Genomic DNA, 20,189 nt, shown 5'->3' with positions numbered 1-20,189 from the left:
GCTCTTTAGGCTTTGTTTTTTCTAGGGCCCAAACTAGGCCCCAGAACCTGGTCCACATTACAGGCCACTGCTGCTGCTGTGGGGACCGGGACCATATGCGACTGTGTTTTGACATCGAAAGTGCGGTTTCTAGGTCAGAAGTTGTTTGTGTGCGTGCGGCCGTGTGTTTTCGTGCACCGGCCATGTGTGTTATGAGTGTGTGTTTTTGTGCATGTGATCCCTGACAGTGGCAGCGGTGTGGTTGCACGGCAGCCACAGGTTGGTTAGCCAGCCGGCCCGGGACAAACCTCCTTCCCAGAAGTGACACAGCGTTTGTCTGGCTGAGGACCAGCTCTCCTGATCAACAGTGTACCCACAGAGATGCTCCCGTGCCAGGACTCAAGGATGTGATGTAACTAGGGGTGTGACAATGGGGGATCTGTTGGGGGTCTGTGGCCAATCTGGCCATATTACATATCATTTTGGGGGTAAAAAGTTTGAGCACCACTGACGCGTGATTATGGATCCCACTGGGAAAGATGGATAACCACGCCCCGGACTCATTTTTGAAGCTTGTGATTGGCTGAACCGGACGTAGGAAGCGCTCCGTTGTAGTCACTTGGACCGCGCAAGGTGCACCAAAACCCAATTATCATGGCGTTTATCGTGCGCTTGCCCAGGCCTTACGGCCTGGGCATAAATAGAACGATTGTATTCACCTGCGGCGCTCGGGGGCGAAGAGCAGGACCAAGGTCCGCTGGCCTTCGCGCCGCTTGTAATGTCGTGGACAATAACTGAAAACGAGCGCTCTATGCCGTTTCCATCCATCTTTCCCAGTGTGATCCATAATCAGGCACCACTGACATAGAAACAACCCGCTGTGAATCCTTGTACCCAGCAGGGCACAGAATTTGGTGCGACTCCCCTGACGATAATACAACAGCATGAATAGTAATACAAAGTAAGAATAAAACTAATAAGGATGAAAACACGTGGATGTGACAGAAAAAAAAGGTTACAGTCTTTTCTTAGAGACGTTTCAGTCGTTTAGCAGCAGTGTCAAAAATGTGCAGATACAATATCTTTTCCTTTTATCAATATCTTATCCTCTTCCAGCAATGTCAAAAAGTGCACAAGCAAAGGCATAACATATCCCTGTATCTTTCTATCTTTAGCAGCAGTGTCAAAAGAAAGAATATTCTTAAAAGAAGTCAGACATAAAATACATAAGAAAGAGTAATTTGGCTGTTTCATTCCATTATTACGCCAACTGCCTGCCTTTGGACAATGGAAGAATCATAGTCATACTTCATAGGCACAGATTGAGACGATCAACTTTGTGCGGACCTTGAAATAACACAATATCCCTCCTTTTAAACAATTCTTCCTACAGTACCTCTCTGTTAGGACGTGATCTCTTTAGACACAGTTTGAGACACACGTGTTTTGCACAGTGTCATCATAATGGAAGGAAAATCCTTCACTCTTGTAGATCAGCTATTCAGGCTAAACGTGAACACAAACTAGTGCCTTCTATATATACTCCATCATGACACGTCGTTCGCTTAGATCAGTTCTTTTTGGGAAACAAACGACACCCCCTGCAATGGAGTGTATACATAAATTAAGCTTGAGGTCCCGAGTTCAGTTCGTTTGGCATTTAGAGTTTTTAGTCCCTTGAGGCTGAACTGCTCTGTGTCTCTTGCTGTTAGGCCAGTGTTCCATGTTGGTGTTTTTTTTTCTTTCTCTGGGGTGACCGTGTGCTATTTCAGTAGCGCGGTTGGTTAGCGTGGTTTTGGTGGATTACAGGGCTGCGCGGACACACGACACCCTGCTGCATGGTACTGTGGTTCTGTCCGCTACCCAGGGCCCAGGAGCTCCAACACAGCAGTTGTGTGGGAAGAGGAGAGAGCTACACCACCACGCAGCGAGTAGCGATTCTCAAACCCCAGTTTGATTTGCATTAGGACAGTGGTTCTCTCTGGTTGTGAGCATGTGGAGCGGCTATTTTCACAATGTCTGCATCTTGTATTTGGCATTTTGGCCAATGTTTAATTTGTCATTTCAGAGGTATTAAAAAAAGTCCTTAAATTGTCACTTTAGAAATGTGCAGATACCCTCTATACACTTAAACCTTATGGTGGTTTGTTTACTGTTGAGTGAGAAAACAATGTTGCACATTAGGTTACTCATCTGGGGACCCCACAAAATATTTTTGAATAGGTCTAAATGGGTTAAGATGGGTAGGGTTTGTGCTGGGTCTTTCAAGATTTTGAAGTGGTGGGCAGTCATCCAGAAAAGGTTGAGAAACCAACTCTAGCTCTAGGTTGTCTAGTTCACTGCATCCATACTGTGGTCGCCGTCTTCATCTCTGACGCACCTGTAAAATCCTCTTCCCTGAGTGGCAAAACATTGAGCAGCATGGCACGTTGGAGTTGGAAATCACTCAACGGACCTGCGTACCACAAATTGCACATAATGCAGGACGTTATTGAAAAGAAGTGTTCCAAACTATGGCATTTGGAAAAATAAAAATACACGGAAACATATCTAACTGTGCAGGTAAAGAGCATGTGCATATCTAATCAGTAGCAGCAATATCACAGTCAAATGTGCAAGGGAGTTGAGCATACATTATATACAGTGTAGGCCTACATAAATTAGTAATACTAGAAGCTAGGGCGGCCCAGCGTCTAGTCGGCGACCTGGCCAACTCGGGAACGATGTAAATAGAGAATGAATGCCCCGCCCTTTAATGCAAACCCCATTATACCTGTTGTCATAGGACCTGTTTTGACCATCTGTTTGCCTGTGTCCATTTATGCCCATATATGGAGATATCTGTATCTGTCTGTCTGTCGGCGTCCATTTTATGTCCATATATGGAGATCACTGCAGATATAGTTCTGGGTCCATTTTATGCCCATATGCCCATATATGGAGATATTTGTCTATTTGCGTCCATTTTATGCCTGCCCCACCCTTTAATGCAAACCCCAATATACCTGTTGTCATAGGACCCGTTTTGACCATCTGTTAGCCTTTGTCCCCACCCTTTAATGCAAACCCCAATATACCTGTTGTCATAGGACCCGTTTTGACCATCTGTTTGCCTTCTGTTAGCCTTTGTCCCCACCCTTTAATGCAAACCCCAATATACCTGTTGTCATGTTGGCGACCTGGCCAACTCGGGAACGATGTAAATAGAGAATGAATGCCCCGCCCTTTAATGCAAACCCCATTATACCGGTTGTCATAGGACCTGTTTTGACCATCTGTTTGCCTGTGTCCATTTATGCCCATATATGGAGATATCTGTATCTGTCTGTCTGTCGGCGTCCATTTTATGTCCATATATGGAGATCACTGCAGATATAGTTCTGGGTCCATTTTATGCCCATATGCCCATATATGGAGATATATGTCTATTTGCGTCCATTTTATGCCTGCCCCACCCTTTAATGCAAACCCCAATATACCTGTTGTCATAGGACCCGTTTTGACCATCTGTTAGCCTTTGTCCCCACCCTTTAATGCAAACCCCAATATACCTGTTGTCATAGGACCCGTTTTGACCATCTGTTTGCCTTCTGTTAGCCTTTGTCCCCACCCTTTTTCAGCTCCGCATTCGGGGATTCATTTTATGCCCATATCTGGAGAACGCGCGTGCCGGTGGGAAGAACGGTTCTTCACAGAGATTTTTTGTTGACTCCTGGCGTACGTGATGTCAGAGCCTTTTATGAAGTGATGTCACAATGAGTCAGCGATTGTGCCGATTTCCTCAGGAACAGCCTGATGTTAACAATCAGCTCCGCGTAAGGAGATTCCGAACGTTTCGCGCCGCTTCGGGAAAACCGCATGCCGAGTCGGGCCGAGGCCCGGCACTGCACTCCGCGCCGCAGTGGGGAACGCGCGTGCCGAATCTGAAGCCGGTGGGACGAACGGTTCTCGAGATACGCGGATTACAAACAAACAAACAAACAAACAAACAGACAGACAGAGATTTGTCGCATTTATAGATAGATAACAGTAATCGAATGTGCAAAGGGGTCGCAATATTACATAGAAAGAGAGGATTGTTTTTACTGTGTTGAAGCTGAAGTTAGTTTGGCCAGTGTGTTGTGGTCTCTCTCTTGAAGATAAAGTAGGAATGGCCCCACTGGCTGATTAGACCATTGTGTGTCTCCGTCAGATGTCAGATGGCACTCTGTGATACCTAGCAGGCTGTCTCGACTCATTCTACCCTCCTCTCTTTTTGTCAGACCCCCTGTCCTCTTTTTATTTTGTCCTATTTTTGATCCTTCGCATTCTCTCTGTGTCGCTCTTTCTTTCGCACGCCATTCTTTTTTGTCCATTCTCGCCCTTTCCGTCTTTGCCGTTTTTATCACGTTTTGGGGGCCGAAGTGCTCGGATTCCGCACATCGCTGGCGATTGTTCCGCGCCTGTATGCACGCACGCACGTTCTCCGGATGTGTCCCACACATAATTACAGTATTACTACAGTAAATTCTCGCGGAAACAGGTGGATAGGATATCAACATTTTAGAAAAGGCACATTTATGAACGCCATATTTTGTCATTTCTATCCCTGGTATAAACCAGGCACTGTGTTCCTAAACCTTAAACCTAACCTATAAATCTCTAAACCTGACCCTAACCCCAACCTGAATCTTTTCCTAATTGAGGGTCCATACATACTGGGAGCGCTTATTAAACTGATGTTTATATATACCGTATGAGTCCATTATAACACAGCGATAAAGAAATGTATTATTATTTTTAAACAAAGGTCGATATTTTTTTTTAAATAATCACAAATAAAAAACATAACCACTTAGCGAGGTCCAGGAAAATTGTCCTCACAATGTCTTATTTCTCAGACGTTATTTCCCCAACAACTATTTCTATTTGTGTGGGGGACATTTTGCCCTCAGACACACTCCCTTTCTTTTCTATAGCCTGTCAATCCTCTGTTTTCCAAGGATCACAATGATAGCGATCTCTCTCTCTTCCTGTCTCTCTTTCTCTGCATTTGCTTTCGTCTTTTCTTGGCCCCGCGTCTTCCTAGATCGTGCGGATAAGGGACACCTGCTTGCCTTCACCTGTTTGGGTTTGGGGGTGTGTGTGTATGTGTCTTGGTATTACTATACTTGTACAGTAAGTACCAAATCTCCCAACAAGTATGCAGAATATGAGAAATAGACATTGTGAGGAGTCTGAGGACCACTTTCCTGGTCTAAAACATTTCATGTTTTATGTTTAAAACTAGATTTTAAGATTCAGGTTGGGGTTAGCATTAGACATTTAGAAGTTTAGGTTTAGGGATTAGAGATAGTTATGCCTAATCTACACATAATTGCTTATTGGTGTTGTGCACCGAAAAAAAAAGCAGATCTATAAGCTCACAACACATCGCCGGTTGTGAGCTTTGAGATAGGCTGTTGTTCAGCTTTAGGCTATAGTAAAATAGCAATACAATAGCATTCATAAAATGACTTTCTTAAAACGTTGATGTCCTCAGAGCTCTAGTAATACAAACCTGTGCTTGTATGGGTGCGCACGCGTGTGGGAAGCGTGTTGTCCGGTTCGCGTGCGGGTGTTTGGGCGTCGCGAAGGAAGACTTCTAAAAGAGCCCGGAAGACAAAGCAGAGAAGCAGAACAACAGACACGGCTGAGCACACAAAAGGACGCGTCGTCGGTCCGTCCCTCTCTCTGTCTGTGTCATTGATGTCCCCCCGCCGTGTTGTGACTACGGGACGAAAACAAGGATGTCGTCTGATCTGAGGTTTTGGGATGTTTTAGATGTTAACAGACAGGGTTGATATGGTCTGCCGTGTCAAAGATACGATAATAGCAGGCCTACTGTAGCTATTGACACTTGGACTCTGCATTGTGGCTTTTGCATAATTCTGAAGCAGTGACGCACAATTTTAGCCATCACATATTTTACAATTTGTCGTTGAAAACACTCGGTTACATTGTCCCTAAAAAAAATAACATGGTTGTTGCATTATTCACCATGGCAACCAAGGACACAACGCTGCAGCGTGCTGTGTCAAGTTGTCCCTTGGGTGTCATGATTCTTCCTGGACAGCTGCCTTTTCAGCAGAACTTTCAGAGAAGTTTTATTATTGTAACTATTTGCTGTATAATTATTTACTTTTAAAGCAACTGATATTGTAATTTTAATTGTGAAAATTGTGTAGTGTACACTATGAACTATCTGCAATAAACAAGGATATGAGGCCAATTCAGTTATCTGTGTGGGTGTTTGTGGTTTTTAGTGGAGGAGTGGGAGCTGTAAACTGACACACATTAACAGTGAGTTTAGATACTTCTTCAGTGAACCTCGGTTCCTTCCGTAATGATTAGCTGCTCAGAGCAACCTCATTATTCACTTCAACTCATAGTCCCCTGGACAGCTAATCACTAACACACACACACACACACACACACACACACACACACACACACACACACACACACACACACACACACACACACACTATATATACATCACTTGTGGGGACATTACATACACTTCCATTCATTTTTATGCAAGTCTTGTGGCCTTACCCTAACCTCTATCCCCAAACCTAACCCCTAACCCTAACCGTTGTGGGACCTACTATTTTGTCCCCACACTGTCAGAGGTCCCCTGCAGGTGACTGTGTTAACATGCGTCTAGTCCCCATAAGTATAGCTAGACAAACTCACGTCTCTCACACACACACACACACACACACACACACACACACACACACACACACACACACACACACACACACACACACGCTCTGATAAACCAAAGCAGGTTCCTCCCAGCATTCTTTGTCATGCAATCTGACCTTTATTGATTGTAACCTTTTTGCGACCACACCTGTCAACATGTATTTGATCTGTTTCTCTGTGTGATTCCATGATAGGATTTGCAATATGTTATAGTTTTATTTACGTTTGTTTCACATGTGTAAATTGATGCATTTTCTTTTACATGCACGCACACACACACTATCTGTACACACTAGTCTCTCTAGATCTTGTGTGTCCTGTTTCAGTGTAGAGGTCTGTGGAGATTTAATTTATGGTGATATCGTCATCCGTCATGCACTGGGATCAATTCACCTTTTATTTGCCCATCTGCATAACAGTTACCACTTAAACCCTCTATAATTGGTAAAAGGTACTTATAATATGCGTACTTGATACAGTATTTCTTTTTTTCACTCTTATCAAATGTCTTTGCCAAAAAATAGGCGATCTACAAGCTCACAACGCATCGCTTTGTGAGCTTGTAGATCTGCTATTTTTTGGCAAATGTTCCGCCCCAGGAGAATGGATTATGATTATCGCAATAATATCGTGAATCGCGATTTCGTTTGCCACAATCATCGTGATTTTCATATGGTCCCATGCCTAACACTGACCCTCCCACTGTGTCCCCTTCCCAGGCTGCCAGCGACCCGTAGGCCTGTCCCGGGGGAAAGCCAAGGTGTGCTGCTACAGCGGCTGGTACTACTGTCACAGCTGCCACCAGGACAACACCTTCCTCATCCCGGCGCGGCTGCTGCACAATTGGGACACCAGCAAGCACAAGGTGGGTGTGGGACTCGCCAACGTCCCAACCTGTCTCCCGTACAGACCCAGGTCTGGTCAGCGTAGGGCAGCAACTGAAACATTTTTCGTCTCAGCAATTTTTATATTGATTGTTTTTCCAATTAATTAATATGTGAGAATTGCATTTTTTTTATTGTGCAATTTTCTTTTTCTGGTTTTGCCAAAGACTAAAGCTACAGACATTTTCTTACACACCATTTCAGTTAGTTATCGTCTTATTATTTAATTTTTTTTGTAAAGCCTTGTTTTTGTTATTTTGGTAGGCCAAGTGATTTCATGTAATTCAAATAATAACAAATGGCTCTATGTTCTGATAGTACTTAGTTACTATAGACTAGAGTGTTTTGTCCATATTTGGACTTCAGCCTTATCTCCTGTGAGGAGAAAAAAAGCAGTTTAAAAAACTATTGGGTGACAGTGACAAGTTTTACCCCAATCAGGATAGAGTGGGGCCTTCCTCCAATCATGGTCGAGTGGGGGCAGGCCTTACGCGCACCAAGACCCGCCCCCACTTGATCACGATTGGAGGAAGGTCCTCGCCTGCCTGTCACCTACAGTACATGAAAACTGAAACTTAAGTGAAATCACTTTCCTTACCTTTAACTATAATTGTGTGTGTGTGTGTGTGTGTGTGTGTGTGTGTGTGTGTGTGTGTGTGTGTGTGTGTGTGTGTGTGTGTGTGTGTGTGTGTGTGTGTGCGTGTGCGCGCGTCCGTGTGTGTGCGCGTGCAGGTGTCCAAGCAGGCCAAGGAGTTCCTGGAGTTTGTGTACGAGGAGCCTCTGCTGGACGTGCAGCAGTTGAACCCGTGTCTGTACGAGCACTGTGAGGCGCTGAGCAGCGTGCTGCGTCTCCGCCAGCAGCTGCAGTCCCTCAGGGCCTACCTGTTCAGCTGCAGAGCCACCGTGGCTGAGGACCTGAGACGCAGGTAACTGGACTGGACTGGACACCTGTCCAGGGTTCCCACGGTCATGAAATTCCTGGAAATATTTTGAAATTAGAAAAATATTTTTCCAGTACTGGAAAAGTTTTGAAATTGATCAAGGGTCCTGGAAAACATTAATACCTCTGAAATGACAAATTAAACATTGGCCAAATTGTCAAATATTAGAAGGAGAAAGTGTGAAAATAGCAGATCTACATGCTCAAAATAGCAGATCTACATGCTTGCGAGGCGTTGTGAGCATGTAGATCTGCTATTTTCACAATAAAACGTGTTATACAAAATTCCTCAACTCTCAGTGCTCGTCAGGGTGCCGGGGTCCCCAGTTCAAATATGATTATTTCGGGGGTCACGGCCTGTAAAGGTTGAGAACCACTGGCATACACTACCTGTGTGTGTGTGTGTGTGTGTGTGTGTGTGTGTGTGTGTGTGTGTGTGTGTGTGTGTGTGTGTGTGTGTGTGTGTGTGTGTGTGTGTGTGTGTGTGTGTGTGTGTGTGTGTGTGTGTGTGTGTGTGTGTGTGTGTGTGTGTGCGCTCGCATGTGCGTGCACGCGAGAGAGAGAGACCACAGCAGAGCAGGTGGCCTGTGCTAGAGCAGTGTGGAATGTTGACAGGTGTATAATGGATCACTCAACTGAGAAGGGTCGTGTGTGTGTGTGTGCGCGTGCGTGCAAGCTTGTGTGTCTGAAAGGGCACATTTGTACGCAGCATGTACATTGTTTCATCTGTTACTTTTGTTCGTAGTCGTACATGTATGTACTGTATGCTTGCATCCCGTCTGCATATTCATTTGTGTGTGTGTGTGTGTGTGTTTTTGTAATACTGGATATTTTAGGTTTAGGAGTTAGTTATGCCTGATTTGCACTGGTGTCACACCCATTTCATTAAATAGCATATTATGCTATTTTCGACTTTAGGTTAGAAATGCTCAAAAAGTATGTAAAAGTCCATAAAATCTGTCCTCACAAATATTGTAATACAAACGTGTGTGTGTGTGTGTGTGTGTGTGTGTGTGTGTGTGTGTGTGTGTGTGTTTATAAGAGAGGGATCCCTCACTAAAAGGCTGTCTGTGGGTTGATGGATGCTCTGTGCCCCAGCTCAGGTCACCAGCTCACACAAGGCAGCCATGTTGTTCTGATTCATGGTAGGGATGGGACGATATCAACATTTCATGACTCGATTATTGTGGACCAAAGAAATCACGATTTACGATATTATCGCGATAATCAAAATATGCCCAACATACATTTTCCTGGGGCGGAACATTTGCCAAAAGAAAATGCCGATCTACAAGCTCACAACGCATGACGGAGGACGATTTCACGATAAATTAAATCTCCACGGTACGATTACGATAAACGATAATATCGCGTATAGTCCCATCCCTACTGCTGTGTCAATTTAAGCTTGGGTGGAGTGGCTTGCGTCCATGCGTGTGTGCATGGACTGCGGCTGCGCGCATTCGCAGTTTCGCACTGCATGCATGCGTACATGTCTGTGTACAGTATGCATGCAGTGTGTGTGTGTGTGTGCACATGCCCTGCGTGCATGTGTGCGTGTTTACCTCAATCCCATTAGCCAGTGCAGGCCAGTGCCCCGCCACATCCAAACAGTACAGGATTGATGAGCGCCGTGGCGCTAAAACGTTCCCCTGGTCATCACTCTACTGCTAGGGGGATCTGAGGAGACCCCCATACACACACACACACACACACACACACACACACACACACACACACACACACACACACAAAAACCTTTATTACTACACTTGTGAGGACATCAATATTTTAGAATGGCGATTTCATGAATATAATTTTTACCATAATTGTCAATTTTTAACTCAACCCTTATCCGATAATAGCAGATCTTCAAGCTCCGGGTGCGTGGCACTGCCACCCGTTGTGAGTTTGCAGATCGGTGATGTTCAATTGTGCGACACTGTTGTGCAACTAGGTATAAATCAGACATGACTCCAACCCCAACAGCAAACCTAACCTCCTCTACAGTAAATGTCTAATCATAACCCCAACCTGACATTTTCCTAATTGTATGTCTAATTTTCTTTCTTTCTTTCTTTCTTTCTTTCTTTCTTTCTTTTGTTCTTTCGTTCTTTCCATAAAACAGTCCTTTGTCTAGTGCAACGGTTCTCAACCTGTGGTTCAGGAATCAGGACCCCCAGGGGGTCCCCAAATTATTTTAGGGCGTTCCCAGATGTTTAACTTAATGTGCAACATTGTTTCTCACTCAACAGTAAACAAACCAACATAAAACATTTAAGTGTATAGTGTATATGCACATTTCTAAAGTGACAATTTAAGGACTTTTTAACTGCTTTAGTGCCTATCCCGAACTAGTTCGGGATGATTTGGACCGTCCTGGGTGCCTATCCCGAACTAGTTCGGCTTTTCATCTGTTTACACGGCCCGCGAGAGCGTCGCGCCGCCGATATTTACCATCCACTCCAATGCAATCCAGGATCTTTAGAGCTCATTTTCTCTGTTCCATGCATATCCATGAGAAGTGCAAGGTTTAATCATGGCTAAATCGCCGAAAATAGGGCTTCTAAAATGCTTGGTAGCCAATTGCTAACTTCAAGCTAACTTCATCCTGTCCCTGTTGATGACACAAAGGAAAGTGTTCAGGCTTGTCATGGCTGCGCACGGCTTGTGCTGTTACAGCGCTTGTGGATGGGTGTTTTCTATGGCCACTGGGCGCCCTCTAGTGGTGAAAAGGTGGCATTGAAAGCGTTAATACCTTTAAAATGACAAATTAGACATTGGCAAATATTAGAGGCAGGAATTGTGAAATAGCCGATCTACATGCTCACAAAGCCTCGCGTTTTGAAGCGTTGTGAGCATGTAGATCTGCTATTTTCACAATAGAACCGTGTTTTACAAAATGTAATGCCTCAGCTCTTAGTGCCTGTCACGGCCTGAAAAGGTTGAGGACCACTGGACACAATATCTGTTTCTCAAATTCTACTGTTATTGGGTCTTCATTTAGTCCTCACAAGTACAGTACTACAAGTACACGCACGCGCGCACACACACACACACACACACACACACACACACACACACACACACACACACACACACACACACGCATGCGCGTACACATGCATGCACATAACCAAACAATTTGCTGAAAGCAAGGAAGTCGACGAGCTCTCTGCCTTTGAAAGATTATTTAAAAAAAAACGTTCAATCCAGCATCCCTATTTTGGGCATGTGGTTATAGGTGAAAAGTTAAAAAAAAACTCGAGCTGAGCTTGTACTGTAGATTTATGAAACAGTATGTATTGTAGCTTGAATAAAATAGGTCTTGTAGGTTGTACTGTACATTGTAGATGTATAAAATACTTTGAAGTTTATGTATGAATTATGGTGTAAATGGTTAACCACTTAAACCGCTATACATAGAAAGTATTGCAGATGCCCTAGCACCCCCCCAAATCCTTACTGACTGCAGTAACTTCCTACTGGATTTCAAGCAACTCAGACTTCAGAACGTTGACATTTCTCTATTATAAATCCCAAAAGTACATTTGGCTGTATGCCATAAAAATGCAATATTTCTACAAAAAAAGGTTTGGAATAATTCACTGCATGTGCAATGTATCTAGAATTTATGAAAGTGTAAAGAAATATACAAACATTTCAAGAAAATTTTACACGGTATTCTTTTTTTTCTCTTTTTTTTTTGATGGATCTGTACTTTGTTGACCACCCGGGTTCCCCTAGGGGTCTATCCTTGGTCCCCTCCTTTTTTCCCCTCTACACCAAATCTCTTTGCTGAACACAGCCGATCTACAAGCTGGCTATTTTTGACGATTGTTTGCCTATTACAGCATGCCCAGGCTAGGGCCGCTCAGATTAACTCTTACAGTGCGGATCCCGAACTAGTTCGACTTTATTTCGGCCTTTTTATCGTTCGGGGTGCCGATCCCGAACTAGTCCGGCTTTTTATATAAAATTTAAAAAACACCCAGAGGCCTAACCGAAGCACCGGGCTAAATTTTCGAGCCGGCCGCCGGCCGTCATCTGTTTACATCGGCCCGCGAGAGCGTCGTGCCGCCGATATTTTTCGTCAACTCCAATGCAATCCAGGATCTTTAGAGCTCATTTTCTCTGTTCCATGCATATCCATGAGGTGCACAAGGTTTAATCACGGCTAAATCGCCGAAAATAGGGCTTCTAAAATGCTTGGTAGCCAATAGCTAACTTCAAGCTAACTTCATCCTGTTCCAGTTCATGACACAAAGGAAAGTGTTCAGGCGCGTCATGGCTGCGCACGGCTTGTGCATATACAGCGTATGTCTATGGTGGATTCTCTGGCCATTGGGCGCCCTCATGTGGTGATTCTGGGCACTGGATGAGTTAATATATTTGACTCCGCCTCTCACCAACTACCACTAACTTAAGTCATTCTGGTCAACACTGCCCGTGATTATCGTCCACTGATTGGTCGATCAAATTGCCAAGGGAGCCTTCTGTCTGTGTTTGTTAGACACACAGACAACACACACACACACACACACACACACACACACACACACACACACACACAGCTCCCTGACGCCTCATATTTCCAGGACTTGTCACAGAGTTTAGTGGCGACGTTACACACACACACACACACACACACACACACACACACACACACACACACACACACACACACACACACACACACACACACATTGTGTACACACATACACACTCCCTCCTTCATTACACTGTAGACTAATCACTTAATGATAGCTAGATACACACACTTAATGAATGGCCTGTGTGTGTGTGTGCGCGCGCGCGCACGCGCGTGGAGAGATGGGGGAGACCAGGGTGCTGCAGTATAGAGAGAAAGACGGATTGAGAAGTGCAAACTAAAGTCTTGAATCAAATAATATCAGGTGCTTTAAGGATACTGTGTGTGTGTGTGTGTGTGTGTGTGTGTGTGTGTGTGTGTGTGTGTGTGTGTGTGTGTGTGTGTGTGTGTGTGTGTGTGTGTGTGTGTGTGTGTGTGTGTGTGTGTGTGTGTGTGTGTGTGTGTGTGTGTGCCTCCAATCTAATCAGTAAATGGTAGTTGTCAAGTACTGGAGTACTGTTATCAAGTCAAACACAAACTTGCCCATGGGCTTAACAGTAGGGTGTGGCCATCTATAGCATCTGATAAACCTACTCAAGAGAGTGTGTGTGTGTGTGTGTGTGTGTGTGTGTGCGTGTGCGCGTGCGCGCACCCACATGCATATGTGTGTGTACAGTATGTGTCTGGTAACCCATAGTTACATGTCAAACAGTGCCGTTTATCAGCGGTGCCTAACACCGCGAGGTGTCTGGATCACATTTAGGGCACGTCAAATGCGCGCACGCACGCACACACACACACACACACACACACACGCGCACTGTACTTGTATTTTGTATGACACTCATCACAGATTAGGTTGGATTTAACATGGAGCCATGCTGGGTAGTGGCGAGACACACACGCACGCACACACACACACACACACGCGCACACACTTTTCTCTCACCCACAGAGTTCTCATGCATGTGTTTTGTCACATAGTAACAAGATGCACTACAGTGTAGTGCAATTATGTACAGATATCATATCATCGCTGTCGGGTGAAAACCATGTATGTCCTAAAACCAATCCGTTTTATTTTAAAATCATTTTGAAAATAGTGAACATAACCGATCTACTGTACAAACTCACGACGCGCCGCAAGCTTGTAGATCGTCTATTTTCACTACTTTTGCTCGACACCCTTTGTATGATGACGTAGCACAGGGGTCTTCAACAGGGGGTCCGGGACCCCTAGGGGGTCCTCAGAGTTACTAAAGGGGGGCCACCAAATCTTTGTGTGATAGACCACTTGTCTTGAACCCTAGTGTCCTTATTCTGAGAACTTTAGCCAAAAAATAGCAGGTCTACAAGCTCACAACGCCTCGTGCCTTGTAGATCGGCTATTTTCGGCAAAGAGGTTTGGTGTAGAGGGGAAAAAGAGATGACTAATTATATAGTGAAAGGTCAAGTTTATGATAGTTCAAGTGGTTAAATATCTGAAAACACTAATTGACATGAATCCAAAATACACTGATGATTGTGCTGTCAAACAATGAAACTATATGGAATCTCTGAAAAGGTTGTGGGTGTCCCTGCTTCATGTGTCTCTTGGCCTAAAAATGTTGAAGACCCCTCGACATAGCATATTTTGCAAGAAGAAAAAAAAACATAAAAAGTGGAGATAGGAGGTTTCCGCTCGACGGCAATGCTACGTTTGTCAGCAGCTTGTCAGTGTGTGCTGATAGCAGATAGACTGTATCCACATGGCCCGTATGGGAGAATACTTCAGCCTTACACTCACTGCCACCTCTATCTGGGGCCCTGTCACAATTATTACATAATGGCCTGATCACAATTGTTTCAGATGATAAGTAAGCCTGGCCCCAGCCATGGGTCCATTGGGCTGGAGCCTATCTGCCGTGTCTGTAGCGCAGGGTTTCTGAAAGTGGGCGCCGCGGGGTACTTTGATAATATTTTGAAATCTATCGATATCACTGCAGTTCAGCTTCTTAGACCCCTCTAAGTATGGAGTGCCGGAGTCCTGACGCCACTCCCGCTATCCCTGGGTCATGGCGTTTTATTTTATTTTTTATTTTTTTAAATTAGAATCCCTAGGGTTGGGACGATAATCGTTATGTGGAGACTTGTAATTTATCGTGAAATGATCATCTGTCATGCACTGGGATCAATTCACCTTTTATTTTCCGAGCTGCATATCCGGTACCATTTAAATCCTCTATAATTGGTAAAATGGACCTGGAAATACCGTACTTCAACAGTCTTTTTTTCTCACTACCAAATCCCTTGGCCAAAAAATAGCTGATCTACGAGCTTGTAGTTCATCTATTTTTGTTTTGGCAAATGTTCCGCCCCAGGATAATAAATGTTGGGCATATTTTGATTATCGCGATAAAATCGCAATTCTTTTGGTCACAATAATTTTGACATGAAATTTTCATATCGTTGACATGACATTTTCATGTCGTCCCCTCCCTAATCCCCATCTTAAGAGCAGACCGCACCAATGCAACTAGTCGCGACTGTTACTGGGAATAATGGTTGCAAGTAGTTGCATGTTGCAAGGAGTTGCATTGCACAGAACTGTGTTCCAAAAATTCCCAGAGATTTTGTCAGGTATGTGATGATATCGAGTTAGAGGAGGAAAAAAAATGATTTGTCATATCTACCCTGTGCAATTTTTGTATTTTAAATGTAAATCCAACTTTGATTTACACATTGGAATACTCGTTGCCAAAAACTACAATTAAATAGTTCATCGCAAAAATGGCGTGATGGTGACAACCCTAACAAGACCATTACTATGCCCTTGTCATTATTTTAAGTTTCAGTCATTTGCTGGATTCGGCTTCTTTCAATAACCGTTCATCTGTTAACTTGGGTCAACTCTATAGTATCTATTCTTAAGGTGTGTGTGTGCGTGTGTGTGTGTGTGTGTGTGTGTGTGTGTGTGTGTGTGTGCGCAAGTGTATGTGTGTGCGCGCACATAACTGTGTGTGTGCTGAGTAAGCGTGCATGTGCATCCTGCGTATGCTTTGTGTGAGTGTGTACATATGAACCCTGTGTGTGTTTGTCCACAACGTGCGTCCGAATAGGTTTTATCTACGATTTCATCCAAACACCCTGCTGTTGCTGGGCGACCGTAGTCAAAGCCGTCGGTCAAATCCGGTCGGGATGTGGTTAATATTATCTCACAGTTACAGTAGCATATAGGCTAGTGGTTCTCAACCTGTGTGATGGGGCCCACTGTTGGGCCACTACTATATTGCAAATGAGACCCCAAATAATGGGCTTATATATTAATGATAATATTAAATTAATGATAATATAACATTAATGTATAAAAAAAACACAGGGGCGTTTTTAATTTAATTTTTTGAGGACTGAGTTATAAGGGCCCAAGGTGGAGGGGCCTTAATTATTTTATACTTTAGCTATTGAAAAATAGCAGATATACAAGCTCACAATGCTGCGAGCTTGTAGATTTGCTATTTTTGAAAAGTCTTGAAAATGTGTGCAAATCTTTGAACATATCTATTTTCTAATGAAAATGTGTAACTCAAATTTGCTTCTGGGGGGTCCCGGGGACTAAATATTTTGAGATGGGGGTCCGTGGCCAAATACATATCATTTTGGGGGTCCTTCACATGAAAAAGTTTGAGCACCACTGACATAGAAACAGGTTTTTCCAAAATATTCAAAGACTTGCATAAATGTTCACGATTAAAAAAAAATAGCAGATCTACAAGCTCGCAGAGCGGCACTCGGTGCCACGCTGTGAGCTTGTAGATCTGCTATTTTTCAAAAGTACCCAGGGCCCAGAATTTGGTGCGACACCCCTGCCTATTTGCATTAATCAATCTGCTCTTTTTTGTATAATGAGGTTTAATTGTTGTTTTGGTGTGTGCGTGTGTGTGTGTGTGTGTGTGTGTGTGTGTGTGTGTGTGTTCACAGGATCTTCCCCAGAGAATACCTGCTGCAGCACATCCATCTTTACTCTCTGTCAGACCTACAGCAGGTACACACACACATACATACACACACACACACACACACACACACACACACACACACACACACACACACACACACACATGCACGTTTCTTTTGATTGATTATTTTATTAGACAAAAAACAGTACAAGTATAGTCAATACAATAGAAATGTAGTAGAGTACAAGTACTGTACAGTTAAACACCCTGCCTAAAAGGACATTGGAAGTCCTTGGTATGTGTAACACTCTATATCTAAGATTACTGCCAGAATATAGAGCTATTTAACACTTATTGTAACAAAAAAATAAATAAAAGAAAAATAAACCCTAATGTCCATATTCTGAGAACTTTAGCCAAAAATAGCCGATCTACAAGCTCACAACGCCTCGCAGCGCGAGGCGTTGCAGACACAGCAGATCTACAAGCTCACAACTTGTGAGCTTGTAGATCGGCTATTTTCGGCAAAGAGAGGTTTGGTGTAGAGGGGCAAAAAAGCAGACTAAGTACAGAGTGAAAGGTCAAGTTTATTAAGTATTGACGGTTCAAGTGGTTAAATATCTGAAAACACAAATTGACATGATTCCAAAATACACTGATGATTGTGCTGTCAAACGATGAAGCTATATGGAATCTGGGGGTCCCTGCTTCATTTCTCTCTCAGCTAAGGGGTCCTTGGCCTGAAAACGTTGAAGACCCCTGTCTTAAACATCAGTGTTGCATGTTTCATGTCGTTCATTAAAACATACCTGTCATATTTGAGGTTTCATAGATAGTTATCAGGCCTACAATCAACGGTGTGTGCTGGTATTATCAGAGCTTAGACGTGTCTCTGGTAATAAACGTGGGTCAGACAGGTGTGTTTTGGGTGGAGCCCCCCAAAACACAGGTGTGTGTCCCAAGATGCTGCTCATGTCACGAGAGAGAGGGAGCTTCTCTTTTTCGGTGGCTCCTAGACTCTAGTAGGCTGTGTCGATTATGACATTTTACTTCATGATTAATTGTTGCTCAAATAAAGATTTAATTGTGTTTCTGTCGTTGAACATTGGAAAATGTATGAATACAAATTTACATTTCTGTTTGGCTTTTAGGCTTCTTAAAATGTTTTGCTGGGGACCCCCTGGAATCCGCTTGGGACCCCCCCAGCTGTGATGCATTTGGCTCTGTTCTGTTGACAACGTCTATTGTTGGACATGTCTCCATACGTTGTCCTTGACATCTCTTCTATAGACTATATGCTCAGCAGCCATTTTAGAAAGAAGTTGTGTCTCGTCCCACTTCCTTCACAGGTGTTACCAATAATACTCATGAAGGCTCTGTTCCATTCTGGTCAGTCAGTTGGCTCACTGGAAACACTCTGCTACACCAGTGGGTCTCAAAGTGGTTCCTTGGGGGTTCCAAATGGCCTCTTAAAAGGTTTGTAACTCTGAGAGTGTACAAATGGAACCATTTGTTTCCATTTGTACATTCTCAGAGTTATGGGGGTCCTTGAAATAAAAGGTATGAGAACCACTGTGCTACATGAAATGGAACATAGCCTTCATTAGTATCATTGGTAACTCCTTTGAAGGAAGTGAGAAGAGACCCAACTTCTCTCCAATATGGCTGCTGTGCATATAGCCTATTGTCGTCCTTAGCACATGTCTTCTATTGTTGGACACGTCTCCATACGTTGTCTATTACACGTCTTCCATTGTGTTCAGTTGTGTTCCATGCTGTCCTTTCAAAGGCAGCAGCTCCTATGTGTCAGTTGGCCATTGAAGGGGGGCTCCTCCAAACTGCTATTGTTTAGGTTCTCCCTCGACCCCCTCCCCTCCCTCTCTCTCTCTCTCTCTCTCTCTCTCAAACCATCCCCCCTCCCCTCCTCTTTTCTCTTTCTCAACTCTCTCTCTCTCTCTCTCTCTCTCTCTCTCTCTCTCTCTCTCTCTCTCTCTCTCTCTCTCTGTCATCAAGAACTACTCCAGACACTCGTGGTGAAATAGTTGGAGCCCCCTTCTCTCTCTAGCTGAGCCCCCCCCCCCTCTCCTCTTCACTAATTGGTCACATTCAGAATCAACAGGCAGGAAAACAAAGCGTGACATCTCTCCATTCTTCCCAACGTCCTCACAACCGCACAATTACTCACACGCTGTCACACACGTACGTACACACAACATGCAAACACACACACACACACACACACACACACACACACACAAAAGGCACGCAGATGCACACAGTGTAGACGCACACACAGGGGTGTCGCACCAAATTCTGGGCCCTGGGTACAAGGATTCACTGCGGGGCCCCCGTGAATGTTTTTCGTATGATGGCCAATTCTTGGCCATCTGGCCAGTGATGTATATCGAACCAGTTACCCATATATGGAGACCCCTGGTACCCATATACTGTATGGAGATCCATGCACTGTATATGGAGATATGCTGTGAGAGCCCAAACATGCTTACTCAGTTATTGTCTCCACCAGCCGAAGGCTTGGGGGAGAGTATGTTTTCCCCTCCGTCCGTCCGTGTGTCCGTCCGTCCGTGCGTGCGTCCGTCCGTGCGTGCGTCCTCGCAGTTTGTGAGCACCTAATCTCAGTCGCCGTTGGCCCGGTCGCTGCCAAAGTGAGCACACACATTCCCTGGATGCCAATCTAGAACCTCTGCCCTAAATTTTTCAAATGGGCCTTTTCTAGCGCCACCTAGTGGCCGATGTTCGCAAAACACATTTCTGTGCACTACTCTTACAGATTTTGTCCAAAAATCCTACAAATCGGTAGGCAGTATCTCGACAGTCATGTAATCGACACGGATCTGTCCGATTTTGCATATTCCATCCTGAATGGCTAAGATTGGCTTCCAAAGTTTGTAGGATTGAGCCGTTTTGAACAAAATGCCTCAAATCACAAACGCAAAGTGCAATTATCATGAAATCGCGCACACACGTTCCCACTAGGCCGAGGAAGAAATGCCACTTGTTTTTTTTTTATCAGCCTCATGGTGGCGCTATAACAGGCCGATTTGTGGTTTTACCTATAACTCCACCGATCAGTTTCAAACTTTGTAAGCGCACTCCCTAGAGGCTAA

The 20,189-nt window shown here is 44.2% G+C and overlaps 1 protein-coding gene across 1 annotated transcript in view; it reads left to right on the top strand.

Annotated features, from left to right (window-relative positions):
- The window catches only part of plekhm3 (pleckstrin homology domain containing, family M, member 3), a gene marked incomplete at its 3' end in the record, with an annotated part of 76,852 nt that overhangs the window by 45,566 nt on the left and 11,097 nt on the right, over window positions 1-20,189 (top strand). Inside the window, exons 9-11 of the mRNA XM_080752713.1 lie at window positions 7,431-7,576; window positions 8,328-8,521; window positions 17,084-17,147. Coding sequence (XP_080608839.1) covers window positions 7,431-7,576; window positions 8,328-8,521; window positions 17,084-17,147 — 404 coding nt within the window. The remainder of the gene's footprint in view (window positions 1-7,430; window positions 7,577-8,327; window positions 8,522-17,083; window positions 17,148-20,189) is intronic.

Source organism: Nannobrachium achirus (genome assembly GCF_963921795.1).
Source record: "Nannobrachium achirus genome assembly, chromosome: 22".
NCBI lineage: Eukaryota > Metazoa > Chordata > Actinopteri > Myctophiformes > Myctophidae > Nannobrachium > Nannobrachium achirus.
The sequence above is the reverse complement of the archived record's forward strand: the minus strand, read 5'-3'. Positions and strand labels throughout refer to the sequence as shown.